We start from the raw sequence: 16186 nt of genomic DNA, 5'->3' as shown, positions 1-16186 counted from the left end.
ACCACAAATTCTAATTCATTAGGGAATGAATTTCATTCCAATGTAAACCTATAGCTTCAAAAGCCTTTATCCAACGCACACAAAAAACTATATATCAATCTTTATACACAAAGTGACACTTGAGAGTTTCATATATGTTTTACATTAGCGACCCGAGACCTGAGAAATAGAGGCAGTGGCATTAGATGTTGATGATGCGGTTGAAGTGGACGTGTCTCCACGAACCTTCTTCTGATCAGTATCAACGTAGGCTGGCGTGCTCGGTGGCTGCCGCTCCACTGACCTTTTGCTTTTGAGCAAAACGACAACTTCAGACATTGAAGGCCTCAGAGCAGGTGATGACTGAATGCACAACAGAGCAATCTCTATAATTCCTCTCACTTCTTCTGTCGTATACTCGTTTGGGTCTAATGTTTCGTCCACCAACTCCTGATGCTTGTCATTCTCATACAATTTCCATGCCTATTAATTGCAACATCAAATAGGGGAAAAAAAGTTTTAGTATTGTGATGATAGTTTTAGTATTGTGATGATATTGCACTATATATATAAGCATATTTGATATGGGAAATTACCCGTTCAAGGAGGTACTCGCCATTGGGATCATTCTTCACCTCACTGATTCTTCGGCCACATAGAATCTCAAGAACAACGATACCAAAACTGTAGATATCTACCTTCTCTGATAGCTGACCATGGATTGCATATTCAGGTGCTGTATAGCCTCTAATGGATTAATCAGATAAAATTAGCTATCATTTAATAATGGTAATCAAGGAACAAAAAGAACAAGCTTGAAAGAAAGTGGAGTGGTTAATTCTATAACTTTTAACTAGTTGAATTGGCTTACAATGTTCCTGCGAATCTGGTACTAAGATGGCTTTTATCCTCAGGTAGAAGCCTTGCTAATCCAAAATCTGCAATCTTGGCTTGGAAATCATCATCTAGAAGAATGTTGCCAGTTTTGATATCTCTGTGTATGATACATACATGGAATTCCTCGTGCAGATAAGCAAGGCCCTTAGCTGTGCCCATGATTATGTCATTTCTTTGTTTCCAGTTGAGAGACCCACGTCTTTCACCTATGTCAATCCCATTATAATGTTTGAATTAAATACAAGTTACAAAACAAGTCAAAAGATCCCATTTACACATTAAATGCATTTATGTGAAAACGTTGAAGAGTTGAGCTTAAGTTACCAAACAAGAATTTATCGAGGCTGCTGTTTGCCATGTATTCATAGACAAGAAGTAGTTCTGGTCCTTTGGTGCAACACCCAAGAAGACGGATCATGTTCCGATGATGAACATTACTTATAAGCTTCACCTCACTCTCGAAATCTGCCTTTGCCCTTGAAGATTGGCTAATAGCTAGTTTCTTCACAGCAACTATCTTCCCATTTTTCAGAGTACCCTAGTCAATAACGCAAAGATAAAGAGATGGAAAATTAATCAACCATAAAGCCAGAGGATTATAAATGAATATCTAATAACAACTAAGGGCATGTTTGGGTGTGCATTTGAAGGGCTTAAAAGTGCGTTTAATACTAAAAAAGTTTGTTTGAAGAAAAAAAATACATGTTTGATAAAAGAAATTAAAAGCGCTTTTAAGGGTCTAAAAAGCCCAAAAATGGTCAAAACACATTTTTGTCAAAAGCTTAAAAAAAATATTTTTGACTTAAAAGATCTATTTCTTAAACGCAATCTGAAACGGACTTTAAAAATGACCAAAACATACTTTTGACAGCTTTTGCCAAAAAACTTTTATGACTTAAAAATTATATTTTTTAAACATAATCTCAACCATGCATGCTTTAAATAAGCAAAAGAGTTTTACCTTATATACATCACCAAAACCTCCTTCTCCGAGTTTGTTTTCTTCACTGAAATTTTTTGTTGCAGATTTCAAATCTTTGTACTTGTAATTAACTGGGCCTCGCAGCTCAGTTGCCCCTAGTATGTCACCTGCTACAGAATTAATATATTAACTACTCACTTCTTTATACTAGAGAATATAAACATGTTACCTCCTTTAGTTTTCACATTAATTACCTCTAATAATTGGCTTGCCCCTTCTTAGTATTATAAACCAGACAAACACAGCTAAAATGAGAACAGCACCTACGACACCCCCCACCACTCCTCCAATAATGGCTTTCTTGTTGCTTGAACTTCCTGTAATTAAAAATAGGGCATCACCCATTTCAGTAATTAATATAAAGATTTAATACTAGTTACGTACAAAGCAGGAAAATTGGAAAAAAGATCTCATTAATTACTCAAGACTCACCATTTCCTAAGAAGGGCAAAATATTAGTAGTTTGGTTATCAGCAAAGAAGGGCGTCTCTGAGTACCTCAGGAAACACCCAGCATCAATTGCACGACCAACTACACTAGGAATACATACTTCTGCATTTCTGGACGCAACTGTCAAGCAATCCTGACAACCTATTTCACTAACTGTTTCAGCACACTGCGCCACAGCATACACTGTTGCGTTACCAGCACTACCAACCGCTTCCTTCTTGCTCGCAGCAAAGAAACCATTAATCCTAGGCGTTGCAACCTGGAGATCTGCTAACAATTCTTTCACCGCAGCACTAAAAGCAGTAGGCTGCGATGCTGTCTGATTTCCGCAAATCCCTTCATTTCCAGGCTCAGTGGTTTGGTCATAGAAGCTACTGCTCTCGTAGCTGAAAGAAAATTTAAAAAATTTGTTAGAATGTTAATTAAATAATTAATTTAATTTAATTTTTTAATATTTGGAGATAAATAGTAATTAATATGGTATGATAGTAAAAGTTTTTAGTTGGAACATTGTTGTTGTCATTAATCTCTTATTTTAATTTTTCATTATTTAATTAATTAATTATTTTTTAAAAAAATTAACTATTAAATTTGTAAAACCCACTTAAGTGAAGGTGTAGATATTGCATATCGAATGATTAATTTCAAAGAAAAAAATATAGTAGCATTGCTCCTTAATCGTTAGATATTATAATTTAGTAACCTAGTACGTAGAATAATGAATGCGACGTACGTAGTACAATACTATGGCCGGCAAGGTCGTTGGTTGCTTAAGTTAAAGTCAATGCCGGCACAGCAGTGGCCGGTGGAATTATCTGTCTAGACCCCATGGCCGGCATAACAAATAATTATCACAACATGACAATGTGGCTAGCTATGAGCCACTGAAATAGACCGCACGTTTAACAGATTCTTAGAAAACAAGGCGTGCCAACTTTATAAACCAATTAACCAAACTGGATTTTTTTAATTCTTTCGTCCCCACTAGTCAAATTAATATTCAATTCAAGCAACTATAAAAGAAAACACATGATTAAGGGACAATTAAATTATTAATTACCCATAGAAACCAAGACCACATGACGATGGTTGCGTGTACGTAAGGGCATTTCGTTCTAGAAAAAAAACATACGGGTTTAATACTTATATAAACCATCGTTATATTTTTATTTTAATAATGACCATAGAAAAGGGCTAGTCAATTTTATTTTTTTATTTTTTTTATAAAAGCTTAATTTCATTTAATAAATAAACAAATGATATACAAATACAATATCAATCAGCATTATTTTATTATAATATAATGATCGAAAGCGTGGATGGAGGGTGTATTAGTATACCTACCGGAGGAAGCAGCCGTCGTAGATGACGCGGGCACCGTTGGCAGCGGAGCAGTTGCGGATTTGAGCGACGGCGGCGGTGAAACAAGCGAGGCAGTCGGTGGAAGAGAGGTAGTTCCGGCACTGGACCATGGCGTAGGCGGAACCCGTGACTTGCTGTGCAGTTGCGAATCTGGTGTTGGTGTTGTTGTTGAGCTGTGCTCTGAGGTTGGAGAAGGTGGCGTTTAGGCTCGCATAGAAGGCCGACTCGTTGGACACGTTGTATTGGCTGCAGCCGCTGTTTAAGAGATTGATCTGTGGGTCTGCAACAACCACAGCCGTCAACCACCACCATATTAACAATATCATTGACAACACGCCATGCTTCTTTCTATTTGGTTTCATCTTCAAGCTCGGAAGTAGCACGTAGCAGTACTTGGTGTATATATATATATATATAGGACTATAGGAGTTATCCAGTTTAGTTAGGTAAAGTTTCATGTTGATTTAATTAGTAATTAAACAGAATTTAAAGTCTCTCGGTCAACTATATTGGGCTAATTAATAGTGTTAGTTTGGATAGAAATTAAGCATGATAAAAAGGATATAAATTTGAAGCGAAGGTCACTAGTTCAATCGGTTGGGACCACGCCTAATGAAGCGAAGGTTACTAGTTCAAATCCTCCTCCCCCCTCTTATGTGGACATGTAAAAAAAAAAAAAAAAAAAAGAGGATAGAAATTTGAAAACCAAAATAAAAAAAAAACAATGTCATCATGACGGGTTCAGTGATCTCAAGACAATCTTCATGCAGTTATGTACGCACTAAAGAGTGAGTTGAAATCGTGCAATGAAAATAACTCACTTTTGATTAGTGTTAGTTACTTTGTCCAACCCTCCCCCACGGGCCCACCCCATTATGGTCAATGTTTGTTTATGCCTAGTCGTCCATTCCACTATACTATTTTTTTTTTTTTTGAATGTTCATATTTGAGGATAATGGTGATGCAAGACTACATTGTTTATGCCCAGTCGTCCACGGCTCCGCTCCTTGCTCCGATGTTTACTGCTGTGTTGTGGTTTTTTGTTGTTTTTTTTTTCCTGTATTTTCTTGCTTGTTTTATTGTCCTAGCGTTCGGGCTTAGGACGTAAATAATTTTCTGGCCTTTTAGGTCAAGAAGGACTAGTTTTGGCATAGTGCTTTTGCTCATGCCTAGAGAATGGCTACTTATGTCCCGGATTGAATCTACACCGGGCAGATCTGTTCTATAAACTAAAGATTGGGCATGGGTTAGCGAATGCAGACATCATAGGATTTCAATGTAAGATTTGCATGTTTATGATCTTTATGACGTATAATCCTTTAGCTTCGGCTATAAATTTTAGAGCTTTATGCTCTATAATTATAAGAGTTTTTATACTCTTGATTATTTATGAATGAAATCGAAATGAATTTTTCTTCAAAAAGAATATATATATATATATATATCTTCCACGAGAGAGCTCAACCCAACATTACTCATTTCTTCCAAGTTAGATTTGTTCGTCTTTGCTATTCTCGTCCACTAACACGCCACCCACCACTTTTCCCAACCTCTTCGCTTTCCATCACTCATCTCTATGCTTCCAACCACCGCCATTACGCCACTCACACGCTACATTTCAACAGTAGGGTTGACGTTGCAAAAAATTGAAAGATGGTGACCCTAAATTTACACTTTTTAAAGTTTAAGAGTATAATTGCAAAAGTGATGAAAAATCGGAGGTGTTATGTGAAGTTTTCCTTAAAATGTATTATGAATGACCGTTTTCTTTTACTTGCCAAATTTGAAATGTTTTCTTTCACTCCCTGCTTCATAGCCTTTACATGCTTGCTAGAAACCGACAATTGGAATTTCGAAGGTTGAAAATATGAAATGTGAACAAATAGAATATAAAAGTTAGTGAAATAAAATTCGGCTGCAAGAAAGCGAATTTAAGAAGATCATATTTTACTGCTAAAAAATTTACAGCAAAATATAATTTGTCTTTCCTTGTTCAGTCAAATGCTCTACAAACCAGCAACTGGAAGTTGAGGTTAAAAAAAAGACTTGAAACTATCAAGGTAGCAAGTTCCCCAATAACCCATCATCAGTTGTTATTCTGCCTCTGTCTCATCTTCATAAATCATAATCTACCTCCTCATCAGCTGTTGCATCTTGATGTTGCTGATACTCTGCAACTATATCATTCCTGTTGCTCTATGCCTCCGTAAACTCTATCTCATCCATCCCTTCTCCAGCTTGCATTGTAATGATTCCACTCAACAATGTTCTTGTTATGCAAATTCAGCATTTGTTCATCCACTTTCTTGGTGCTCATCTTACCACGGAACATACCTCAAGAACCAAATCTTCAAGATGTTCTAGTTACAGGATTGGTGAAAGACATTTCTCAATGATCTGCAGGGAAAAAGCATAGGAATTTTTGTTTTAAAAAATTGATAAGACTGCCTAATATAGTTTTACAGAATATGAATAGTACCAAATACTGATTGTGAAGGAGACTTTGAATTTATAAAACTAGATGAATTAAGCATTTACTACTCTTGCATTAAAAAAGTAAAACTAGACTTTTTTTTTTTTTTGCATCTTGTCCTAGAATAGGCGCTTGAAAGAAGGGTCTGAATTGGCCGAGCACCAGGCGATGCAGCTAGCAGCTTGTCCATCCATCGGAGTTGATCTAATGTCCTCAAACCAGTGGGCGGTGCAGCATCATTGGTGTTGCTGCAAGGTTGCGTTGCTGCTCTTCGCACTTGCCTGTATGGCTGTACCTTATGCCGCGCCACAACCAAGTCCCTGTTGATGCCCTTGCCATTAACAATGTTTGATTTCCTCCATTCTGCAACCACCTGAGCGTACGAACACTTCACTGGAGCATACTTATCTCCGGTAAGGGTGAAGCAACGGGCAGAGGTGCAAGCTTCACAAGTAGGGAGACAACAGATATTGCAACACTTCCCTGAACCCACACCAACCCCATTTCTCCTCGCATTCAGGGATAGGGATAAATCTCCTCCGTCCACCGCCCTTGAACTCCTCTATGGCCATGTAGTTCCCATAAGAATTACTGCACCGCTGACCCAAGAAGTCAATTTGAGGATCCCTGAAAACAAAACCCCCCCACAAAATTCCACCCTAGCCACATCATCAATTGGTGAGAGTAGCCAAAATGCTCCTCTCTCCCCAGAAAGATCGAGTGTAGGTACCCTTTCCCTCATTCCACTATTCTCAGCCTGGAGTTAACCCAGGGTCGATGATGAACCCAAAATATTTCGCTTCTACGAAGAAGAACCTTCCCATGGAACCTTCGACACACTCCCAGACCTAGAGAGAGAGAGAGAGAACCCCACAAAGGCCTAAACCCCTCAAATTAATTAATAGTTGATGTAAGTAAGATTCTAACATTAATAGTTTTTTTAAAAAAAAACAAGATAAAAGTTAGGTACTAAAAGTTTATAGTTTTGTTCTATAGCTCTCTTTTACTTTTCCTTTTTTTTCCCCTCCTTTTTCTTTTACACTTTCAAAGTTTAAGTGAACTATCTGAGGTTCTGAGCTGTTCATAACAGATTAGCAGCGCATGTTGTTTCGCTAAAATATCACTCTTATGCTAGTTTTGATCAGCACACTACTCTTAGAGCAATTACATCAGTCCTTCGATTTTTCTACGAAAGAACTCGTAATTATCTGCTTCAAAGTCAGAATCAGTAACAGAGAAAAGCAAATTAAAAATAACTGGACCAGATCATATTCTTTGATACATTCTATAGCATTCATAAGACCATGTCTATAAAAAAAAATTCAAACCTGTGCACAACCTGTGTAAGAAAGAGAGTCCATGGGTGGAAACTGGAACTAGTAGGGTAAGAACGTTAGGAATCATGGCTGGCAAACATAGAAAATTTGACTAGTTGAAAGAGATTACTATAATATGTGTCATGTAGTATACAAAAAAAAAAAAAAAAAAAACACTTGATTCATGTACTACACTTTTTCTTTTGTATTTTTTGTTTTCTTTTTCTTATTGACAAGATTTAAATCTAAGACCTAATCCTACATGCCACCCTTTTACGAGAAAAGCCATGCCCTGGAACTAATTCCACATAGGACTTACAAGCCCCTTGTTCCTTCTTTTTATTTTATCATTTTATCCTCACAAAATAACCTTCTCATAGTTAAGATACATGTGCATTAAGTGTAAGAGCATAAACAGCTCAGATTATGGACACATATTAACTTACATTTGTATAGCAATGTTCCGTTGGTTGAACAAGTGAACCAATCAATAGATCCTTGATTAGTATTTCATTCTTTTCTTTTTTTTTCTCTTTCCATTTTCATAAAATGATACTGAAACTCCATTTGAAAAAACACCTACAATTGCCTTATCAATTAGTTCAAATTACAACAAAAATGACCGCAGCTCTACTCATATATGACTTTGCTCTCCTCGTTTTATTTATTGTTGTTGTTTTTATTAGTACTTTGACAACCTCTGCTAACACTTTTCTTCTCTAAAATCATTTTTATTCATAATCCTATACAATAATTTTTCAGTTGCGCCCAAATTCCAATGCTTTATGACAGGATCCTAGATCAGCTAGTTTACAGTCGCATAAAATTCACGAAGTCATTACCTACGGCAAGCAAAACAGGTGGTTAGCACTTAGCAGACGAACACCCAGCCAGTAATTCAGCTAGTCAAATTCCATTAATAATTTCTTTCTTAAAAAGGCTCATCTTTTACAACAAGGTAATACCTTTGTCAATGTGTGTTTTACACCCATTTTTCAAATGGATGACCGAATGTATCTCTGCTGAATCCTACAAGTCTAGCCAAAATGAGCTCATTTTTGACAAACCAGCTAAAGTCCCATGTAATTTCATAATTCAAAGGACAAGAATCTTAAAAAGGAAAGAAGGAGAAGGAAAGTTACCTGACGATTATATTCTAGATAAAATATCATTGAGGGCCACAACAATGTTCTCATAGCACTGCCAGACACGTGATGCATCTTTATCCCTTGCCGCATAATCTAGCTGTAATGTCCATTAAACATGAACAATTGTCAATTCACAAGATTAATAAACAGAAAACTTGAAATGTCCTGTAAAATTCAACGGAAAGAAATCTTCTTTGCAAATTAAAGCGCCATATAAAAAGTCCCAACAAAAAAAGGGCCTCCAGGTCTTACTCTGGTAGCATTATTGAAGAGATCGGAATACAGCTTCCTTAGCTGGGGCCTCTCACTTCCAGGTTTGCCTTGGATTATGGTATAGATATCCTGTTTCAGGTAGGATGAGTTTTTCCTCAGCAGCTGCTGTGCTTCTCTCCATGACTCTGCCTCAATTAGAGATTTTATCTGTAACAAATCTCGCCCATGTTCTCTGATTCCACTCTTCGCCTCTTCAAATGTTCGATCAGGTGCCACCATATTCAGCTCAAATCCCACTGCAACTTGTCGACCAAAAATTGCTTCTGACCCTGCCAATAGCACCGACCCCATTGCCGCCATTCCTCCTATTCTTCTACTGAAATTAGACCCTATCACCTTCTGGGGCATCTCTCCGGACGCAAAAGAGGGCTTTATACAGCAGGTGAAAGTTGGAGGATAATAACATGAGAGATTGGGTTGCAAGATCAATGGTGTTTTCAATGCCATCCTCCACTGGATTTTAGCAATCAACTTAAATGGGTGTAATAATCTTTATCCAAAATCTATTATTGCAATTTCCAAATTTCAGCGCAAGAACCCCAGAGAATAATTGTATAAATTCTGGAGATTGAGCTGAGCTGAGAGAGTACCTGAAACTTTGGCAGAGATTTCAAAGGTTACCGTTGGTTGGTTGATGAGAGGCGATTCAAGAGATTTGGGCCGGGACAGAGGATTAGATTCCCGAATGAGAACGTCTTAGGTACTGACGTTGCACAAAAGTAGGCTTTTGTGCCACCAATTAAAAAGTGACACCTAAGCCATTCTTACCATTCTTAAAAGAAAAAAAAAAAAAAAAAAAAAAACCTGCTGCACTAAATTATACCAAATTTGAGGAAATAAAAACTTCAAAAATTAATTAAAAAAAAAAAAACAAATTAGAAGTGTTGGCTCCATAGTGGCAACCACCACAAGTAAGCGATAGGGGTGGCTGTTGCTTTCCACCGTGGGCAGGGAATGGCCGAGCAAGCCATTCCCCCGCCCAAGGAAAGAGTTCCGGCGAAGAGAGATACGATCGAGAGAGAGAGAGAGAGAGAATGGGGAGGGATCTAGGTCCCGCAGAGAGAGAGAGAGAGGAGAAATCCAAGCCATAGGGGGTGATTCGCGACCATCCCCCAAGCCACAAGGGGTGGCTTGCGGCCACCTACCCCCTGTGGCCTGGGTGGGTGGCAACGGCTACCCCTAATGGCCTAGGGGTGGCAGCCAGCCACCGTCTCCATTGCAAAACTTTTTTTATTATTATTATTTTTTTAAAATTATTAAACTTGATATAATCAGGTGGTTGGGTTTTATTTTGGTAATGTGTTCCATGCTGATGTGTCAAATGGTGAATGGTGGGCATAAAAGAGTACTTTTGTACAACCTCCTTATCTAAGTTATTATCTTACCAAATACCCAGTATTTTTTATTTTTTTTTACGGAGAGTAGAATTCGAACTAGTGATTTCTACTTCATAAAACGTGGTTCATAGCTGATTGAGATACCCCTTGAGGACCTTACCACCCGTATTTATACCCACATTTTAAAACGGAAATTTTTATTTAAATTTTTTTTTAAAAAAAGAAAATTGTTTTAGAAAAACAAAAATTGTTAATTTTTTTTAAAACTGAAATTTTTATTTAAAAAAGTTATAAAACAAAATAAAATCGAAATTTTTTAATTTTTTTTCTTATAAAAATTGAAATTTTTTGTTTTGTTTTATAACTTTTTTAAATAAAAATTTCAGTTTTTAAAAAAGTTTAAAAAATAAAAAGTTTATATATATTTTTTAATTTATAGGCTTATTTTTGTCTTATTGAGAAATATATAGGGGCATTTTTATCTTTTTGCTAGCCTTGGTGGATATTGACAATGTTTTAGTAGTTTAGGGGACATTGTCAATTGGGTGATAGTTTAAGCGGGTATGTAAACTTTATCCTATATATTATATATCATAAAAGATGAAGCATGTATTCAATTTCAATAAGTATATTATTTAATTAACTTGAATAGTATGATCTTGATTATAGTTAATAACTAAATATTAATTTTTATTTTTATTTTTTTACATCATTTACAATTGTCAATGATTAGAGAAAAGAAGTAGGGAGGAAAAAGCACACAATGACAAGTTTGTTTGTTAAAGTGATCCGTATATAAGAATACCAGAGGTTCTGGAACTACTGCGGTGAGGTGAGAGGTGAACGTATTGTTTAACGGGGTTGCAAATTGGGTCTTTGTAACATAAGTTTTCTATATGGGATGCTTTTGGAGTTGGCTATCTCCTAGAATAGCTTTACTTTTTGTAAAGTTATACAAAAATGTTTTCATTTCGTCACCAAATCTATGTATTGATATATTATGCTTATTCTGGTTGTGGAGATAAAACGTGGTGATTAATTTGATAACAGTTTGTTTAGTTAATTGAGTTATTTCATAAATGGGGTCTAAATTTGAAATTTCACAAGGGACAGAAAGATGGGGAAAGGGGAGAAGAGAGAGGACATGAAGTTGTTCTCTCCTCCGGAGGCATTCCAAGAGGAGGGGATGGCCTCTTAGTTAGAGGTGGGACTCTCACCAACAAGGAAGGGGATCTTGTATCTCTAAAAGTTAAAAAGAGAAAAGGATATAGTCTCATACTCTCAATGCCTTTCATTTTTGTGTATGGATATTTATGGCCATCCAATACATTGTGATTTCACCTTTTCATCCTTTAAGATATAAGTATTTTCTTGATTGTAGGGGGGTGGCCGAGTCACTCCTAAATGGTCAGATTGGGGGTGGCCTGGCCACCCCATGCCCAAATGGGTGGCCAATTTGGGGTGACCATAGCAAATCCCCATTTTATTTATTTATTTTTATTTTGGTTTATTGAATTTGGGGCACAGGGGCAATTTTGAAAGTTTTAGACTAAAAAATGCATGTGCCTCGCACATAAGCAATTTTTCGTCAAATTGGACGTAAATAGTTAAAGGAATGGCTACATTGCAAATTTTTGATACTTTGTTGGGGTACATTGTAAATTTTTAAACATTGAACGTTAAATTACAAATCAAATAAAACTTTAGGAGGTAAAGTATAATTTTCCCAAAAAATTATGATCTGATCATTCAAATTCAAGATTTTGAATTTTTTGAATACCCATATGAGATAGGTTTTGAGAAGTTGGTAGATTTTGGGCTTTTCAATTTAATTTTCCATATTTAGGGGATTTTTTTGTAGTGAAAAAATTAATAGTTTATGATTCCTTTTGCAACAAGGAATTAGAATTGAAGATCTAATGGATTTGGTGTCTTTTTGTGAAAAAAAAGTATTGGCCTGGTGTTTTTTTCCCCTATACTTGGGTGCTTGTACAATAAGTCAATAACTCACAGTGATAATTCCAGAGTTTTTGGGGACGTTATTAAATATCCAATAACTTTGTGGGCATTGCTCTCCAAATTACTAAGATTTATACACATTAAAGTGAATTTTGAAGTAAAATGGTGAATAAAGAGAAAATATTTTACCTTTTGGCCACTTTATAATTTATGAGCAAAATAAAATAAAGCGGAAAATTCACATATTCTCCTCAAACTACCACTCAATTGGCAATATTCCACAAACTTTCAATTATGACAATATCCCCCAAAGTATCAAAACATTGTCAATGTCCCCCCAATGATGAAACTACCCTTAGTAAAAATAAATAAATAAATAACACATTTCTCTCCATTTATAGCATTCAACCCGCAATTTATGTGGCCAGATAAAAAAATTTTATTCATAGTTTTCTCTCTCGTTTTTGTATGTGCATCCTCTTGGTTTTAGTTAAGGTCATACAAGTTAATTTTCAACTAGTTGATTAAAAGGTAACATAATCACTAATGAGTTTGAAAAGATAAAGGCTAATTTTCTGTTTAAATTTTTAGGAATGCATATAAGAAGTGAAGACGCTGTCCGTTCAATAAGAGTAATATAAAAGAACACATTGAGCAACGTAATTTGCAATCCCGCTATAAAAACGTGAAGGGACACGATAGAATTAAATATAAAATAGATTTATAAGAATTTTGTGTCATTATCAAAGCATTTTGATGATCACTTCATAACAAGGAGACATTCTTTTGGCAAAAATATGGTAGCTATAGGGGTAAACGGGAGCTGGAACCAAGATTCTTGGTTAAGGTTGTCTATATCGCCCAAAGAATATATCTTTTAGTGTCTCGAGCCACAATTGACCATGTCACTAGACACTTTAAGTTGAAGTGATATAGATAAGTAATACATAGTAGCTTGTGAAAATTCTTCGTAAAAGGGTTTTATAAATATCTTTAATTTGACCTCTATGACATGTAATTCTTTAGTTTTGGCTATGAATTTCAGAGCTTTATACTCTATAATAGTAAGAGCTTTTACGCTCTTGATTATTCATAAATGAAATTGAAAGGAATTTCTCTTAAAAAAAAGAAAGAAATTGTTAGGAAGATGTTGGTTCACACCAAGTTTATAAAATTAAGACTATAAGAGTAAGTCAAAGGAAATAGTGGTGAGATTATAAAAGAACTCTCAGATACATTATAATGGATAATTTTGGAATTATCTGAAGACGTTGCGGATGTTTCAGATATACCTTGTTTTACTAAAATATCTAGAACATGTTATAGTGGGAGTTGAGATCCATTATTTGAATTATATCCCAAGGAGTGAAATAACATGCTTTGGATGCGGTTGATTAGATCAATTTATGGATATGTATATCTAGTTGGTATTCCAACTAAGTCTGACAAACTTGTAAAGATGCCTAACAGTATTGAAAATCAGATGTTGTGATTAAATCTGCAAGTAAAAGAAAATAGCCGATGATGATAAAACCTTCAAAGCAATGGTAAGAAACTTTTATCATAAAGAAAGGGATCTACTATGAGAAATGTTTTTATCAGGAAACATTGCTAGAAGTCTATTCAGATCAACAGTTTAAGGTTTATTATTTTGACCAACATGACTAGTGTATCTGGAGATACAGTCAGACAAGTGTTTTAGCAATGATCTAGAGGTAAGATGCATAAGATCATTATTGAACTTATGCATGCGTCCATGTGGTGAAATATCAAGTTTGATCTGGCAATATCCAAACTATGATAAAACCTTTTGTACAAGAGATATGGTGGTGCCCAGTATTACTAAGACCTCAATCATTGATGATGATGTATAAGTTCTATCTGTAATCAAAATCCAAATATTGATGGATTGTTGACAAACTGTCATCGTGGTTTACCTAGAAAGTAAAAGAGATTGCTTACAGTAGACACGTAAAAACCACAATTTGTTATGATTGCCATCGATCGATCAAGTACTCGGTCAATTGTTCGAGACTAGGGTTGCATCGATCATTCGTTCTCTCAAAATTTTCTTAAAAGTCCAAAATCCCAACCCTGTCTTGATTATAAAAGGTCCAAGGTTAATTTAGAGCACACTTGTTTAAAACAAAATTTTATTTCAAGGTGTTACGCATATATATTTACCTAAGATTATGGAGAATAATGATTCTATTGAGTCTCAATCGAATTCCAAATGAACTCGAGGTAGACTTAACAAATTTGTTTGTAAATCCTTGCTTAAGAAGAAAAAAAATATGTTTATCATCCTAACGATAATGATCAAATTCGAAAATCATATATACAAAAAGGATAATTTTGTATAAAGACAACTTGAAAAAAAAAAATTTGTAGCGATTTTAAAATATGAAATATCGTCAAGAACAATTGAAAAGTGACTTTAGGCATGCAAAAATAATATATATATATATATATATATATATATATATATATATATATATATCTGTGTGTGTGTGTGTGTGTGGGTGTGTGTGTGTGTTTTGATCCATAATTTAATTTTTTTCGTTAGTTATATTTGTAATATATATTTTTAAAACTCTATTGCTCTTTGTAAACCCTAGTACTGACTTTGTCGCTGCCCACTATTGTGTGATGCCCCCTTCTAAGAAATGGATCCTCTCTATTTTTTTTTTTAAACGATCTTCTCAATTTCATTTAAAATGAAGAAGAGCCATTTAGTGAAAAAGGTATAAAAATTGCGACAAGATTATTCTCATCTTTTAAGAGAAAGATAATTATGCTTCACCATTTTACCTAAGTGACTTATCTCTATTTCATTTGAAATGATAGTGCTTCACCGTAGTAAAATAATTTTTATTCTTATTTTCTCATTTTAGGGTAAAAATAAAATTCTGTTCATGCTACATAAGCAGTTTTAAACCAAAAAAGTGAAGTAAAAAAACGTAGAAAATTTAACGAGTTAAAAGTCAAATTTAAACGGTCAAAAAAAGGTTGAATTTAAAAATTAAGGAGGAAAATTAAAATTGAGTGGTTGGAATATTAAAAGATATTATTAATAGGATTAATAAAATAAGTTAATAATAACAATAATAATTAATATTTTTTTTAACGGAAATATGAGAAGTTCATTGATTAAAGATTACAAGTATAAACCTCTACAAAAATCATACCCACATACTATGAGGTTACAAAGTTATAGATAAAACAAAAATTTGTACAATCAAGTGTTAATCCATGTACAAATACAATTAAAGAGCAAATCGATCTGCTCCAAGCAGACTAGATCTAAGACATACGTAGTCAAATTTTCGAACAAAATTTATTTAAACTGACCGTGAGAGATAATCCCTCACACCTAATTATTCAAGCCGTGAGAAATAACCCATCACACACTAATTATTCATCACTTATGTGGGCAGATCTAGAGATCAGAAACCTCTTATTCAAAACAAAAAATACAAGCAAACAACCAGTAAGCAACAGCAGCGGCCATAGCTCAGGGAGGAGATGAACGGCACAGTACAGTGAAAAGTGGACGAACACATAGCAGAGATGCTGAAGTTCAAATCGAAACACCTACAAACATAAAAAAAAATAAAAAAAATAAAAAAATAAAAAATAAAAAGTAAAAAAGTGGGATGAGGAGGGGGAAGGTAGGAGCGGGGAGCAGATGAAATCAAATTATGATTTTAGAAACCTTCATTTTTTAATAATAATTAATATAACTCTCCTAATATGTTATTATGTTTTGGTTAAAATTTTCGATACTACCGACTAGTTTTCATTTAAAACCTTGATGCAAGCAGCATCTTCCTTAAAAAAAAAAAAAAAAAAAAAAAAAGGGACTCGTATCTCTCTTTCTCTTTCCTCATCATCTTCTTCTCTTTCCGATGACACGCTCTCTTCCTGTGTATCTATGCAATTTGTTTGTTTGTTTTTTTTTTTTTTTTTCCTTCTCTCTTTTTAAAACATAATCCGTACTCTGACAAGGA

The 16186-nt window shown here is 34.9% G+C and overlaps 2 protein-coding genes across 7 annotated transcripts; both read right to left on the bottom strand.

Annotated features, from left to right (window-relative positions):
• LOC132181446 (cold-responsive protein kinase 1-like) lies at positions 1–4031 on the bottom strand. Its single transcript, XM_059594673.2, has 8 exons — positions 3653–4031; positions 2291–2694; positions 2053–2175; positions 1838–1965; positions 1201–1414; positions 851–1082; positions 576–726; positions 1–462 (listed from the first exon to the last, which is right to left on the bottom strand). The coding sequence occupies exons 1-8, from the start codon at positions 3994–3996 to the stop codon at positions 145–147; spliced, it is 1914 nt and encodes a 637-aa protein (XP_059450656.2). The 5' UTR covers positions 3997–4031; the 3' UTR covers positions 1–144.
• A 1514-nt stretch (positions 4032–5545) lies between these two features.
• PQL3 (PsbQ-like 3) lies at positions 5546–9552 on the bottom strand. Of its 6 annotated transcripts, XR_015912221.1 has the most exons (5): positions 9471–9552; positions 8860–9333; positions 8602–8704; positions 8425–8488; positions 5546–8301 (listed from the first exon to the last, which is right to left on the bottom strand). XR_015912221.1 is itself a non-coding variant. In XM_059596850.2 (3 exons), the coding sequence occupies exons 1-2, from the start codon at positions 9325–9327 to the stop codon at positions 8609–8611; spliced, it is 564 nt and encodes a 187-aa protein (XP_059452833.1). In that variant the 5' UTR covers positions 9328–9546; the 3' UTR covers positions 5546–6067; positions 8602–8608. The 6 variants fall into 6 exon arrangements, 1 of the variants encoding a protein (XP_059452833.1); XR_015912220.1 differs by having other exon boundaries at positions 8425–8496; positions 8860–9546; XR_009440413.2 differs by having other exon boundaries at positions 5546–6067; positions 8425–8496; positions 8860–9546.
• Between the last annotated feature and the right edge of the window lie 6634 nt (positions 9553–16186).

Source organism: Corylus avellana, chromosome 5 (assembly GCF_965113065.1).
Source record: "Corylus avellana chromosome 5, dhCorAvel1.hap1.2, whole genome shotgun sequence".
Lineage (NCBI taxonomy): Eukaryota > Viridiplantae > Streptophyta > Magnoliopsida > Fagales > Betulaceae > Corylus > Corylus avellana.
Note: the sequence above shows the minus strand (reverse complement) of the source record. Positions and strands in the feature narration are given on the sequence as shown.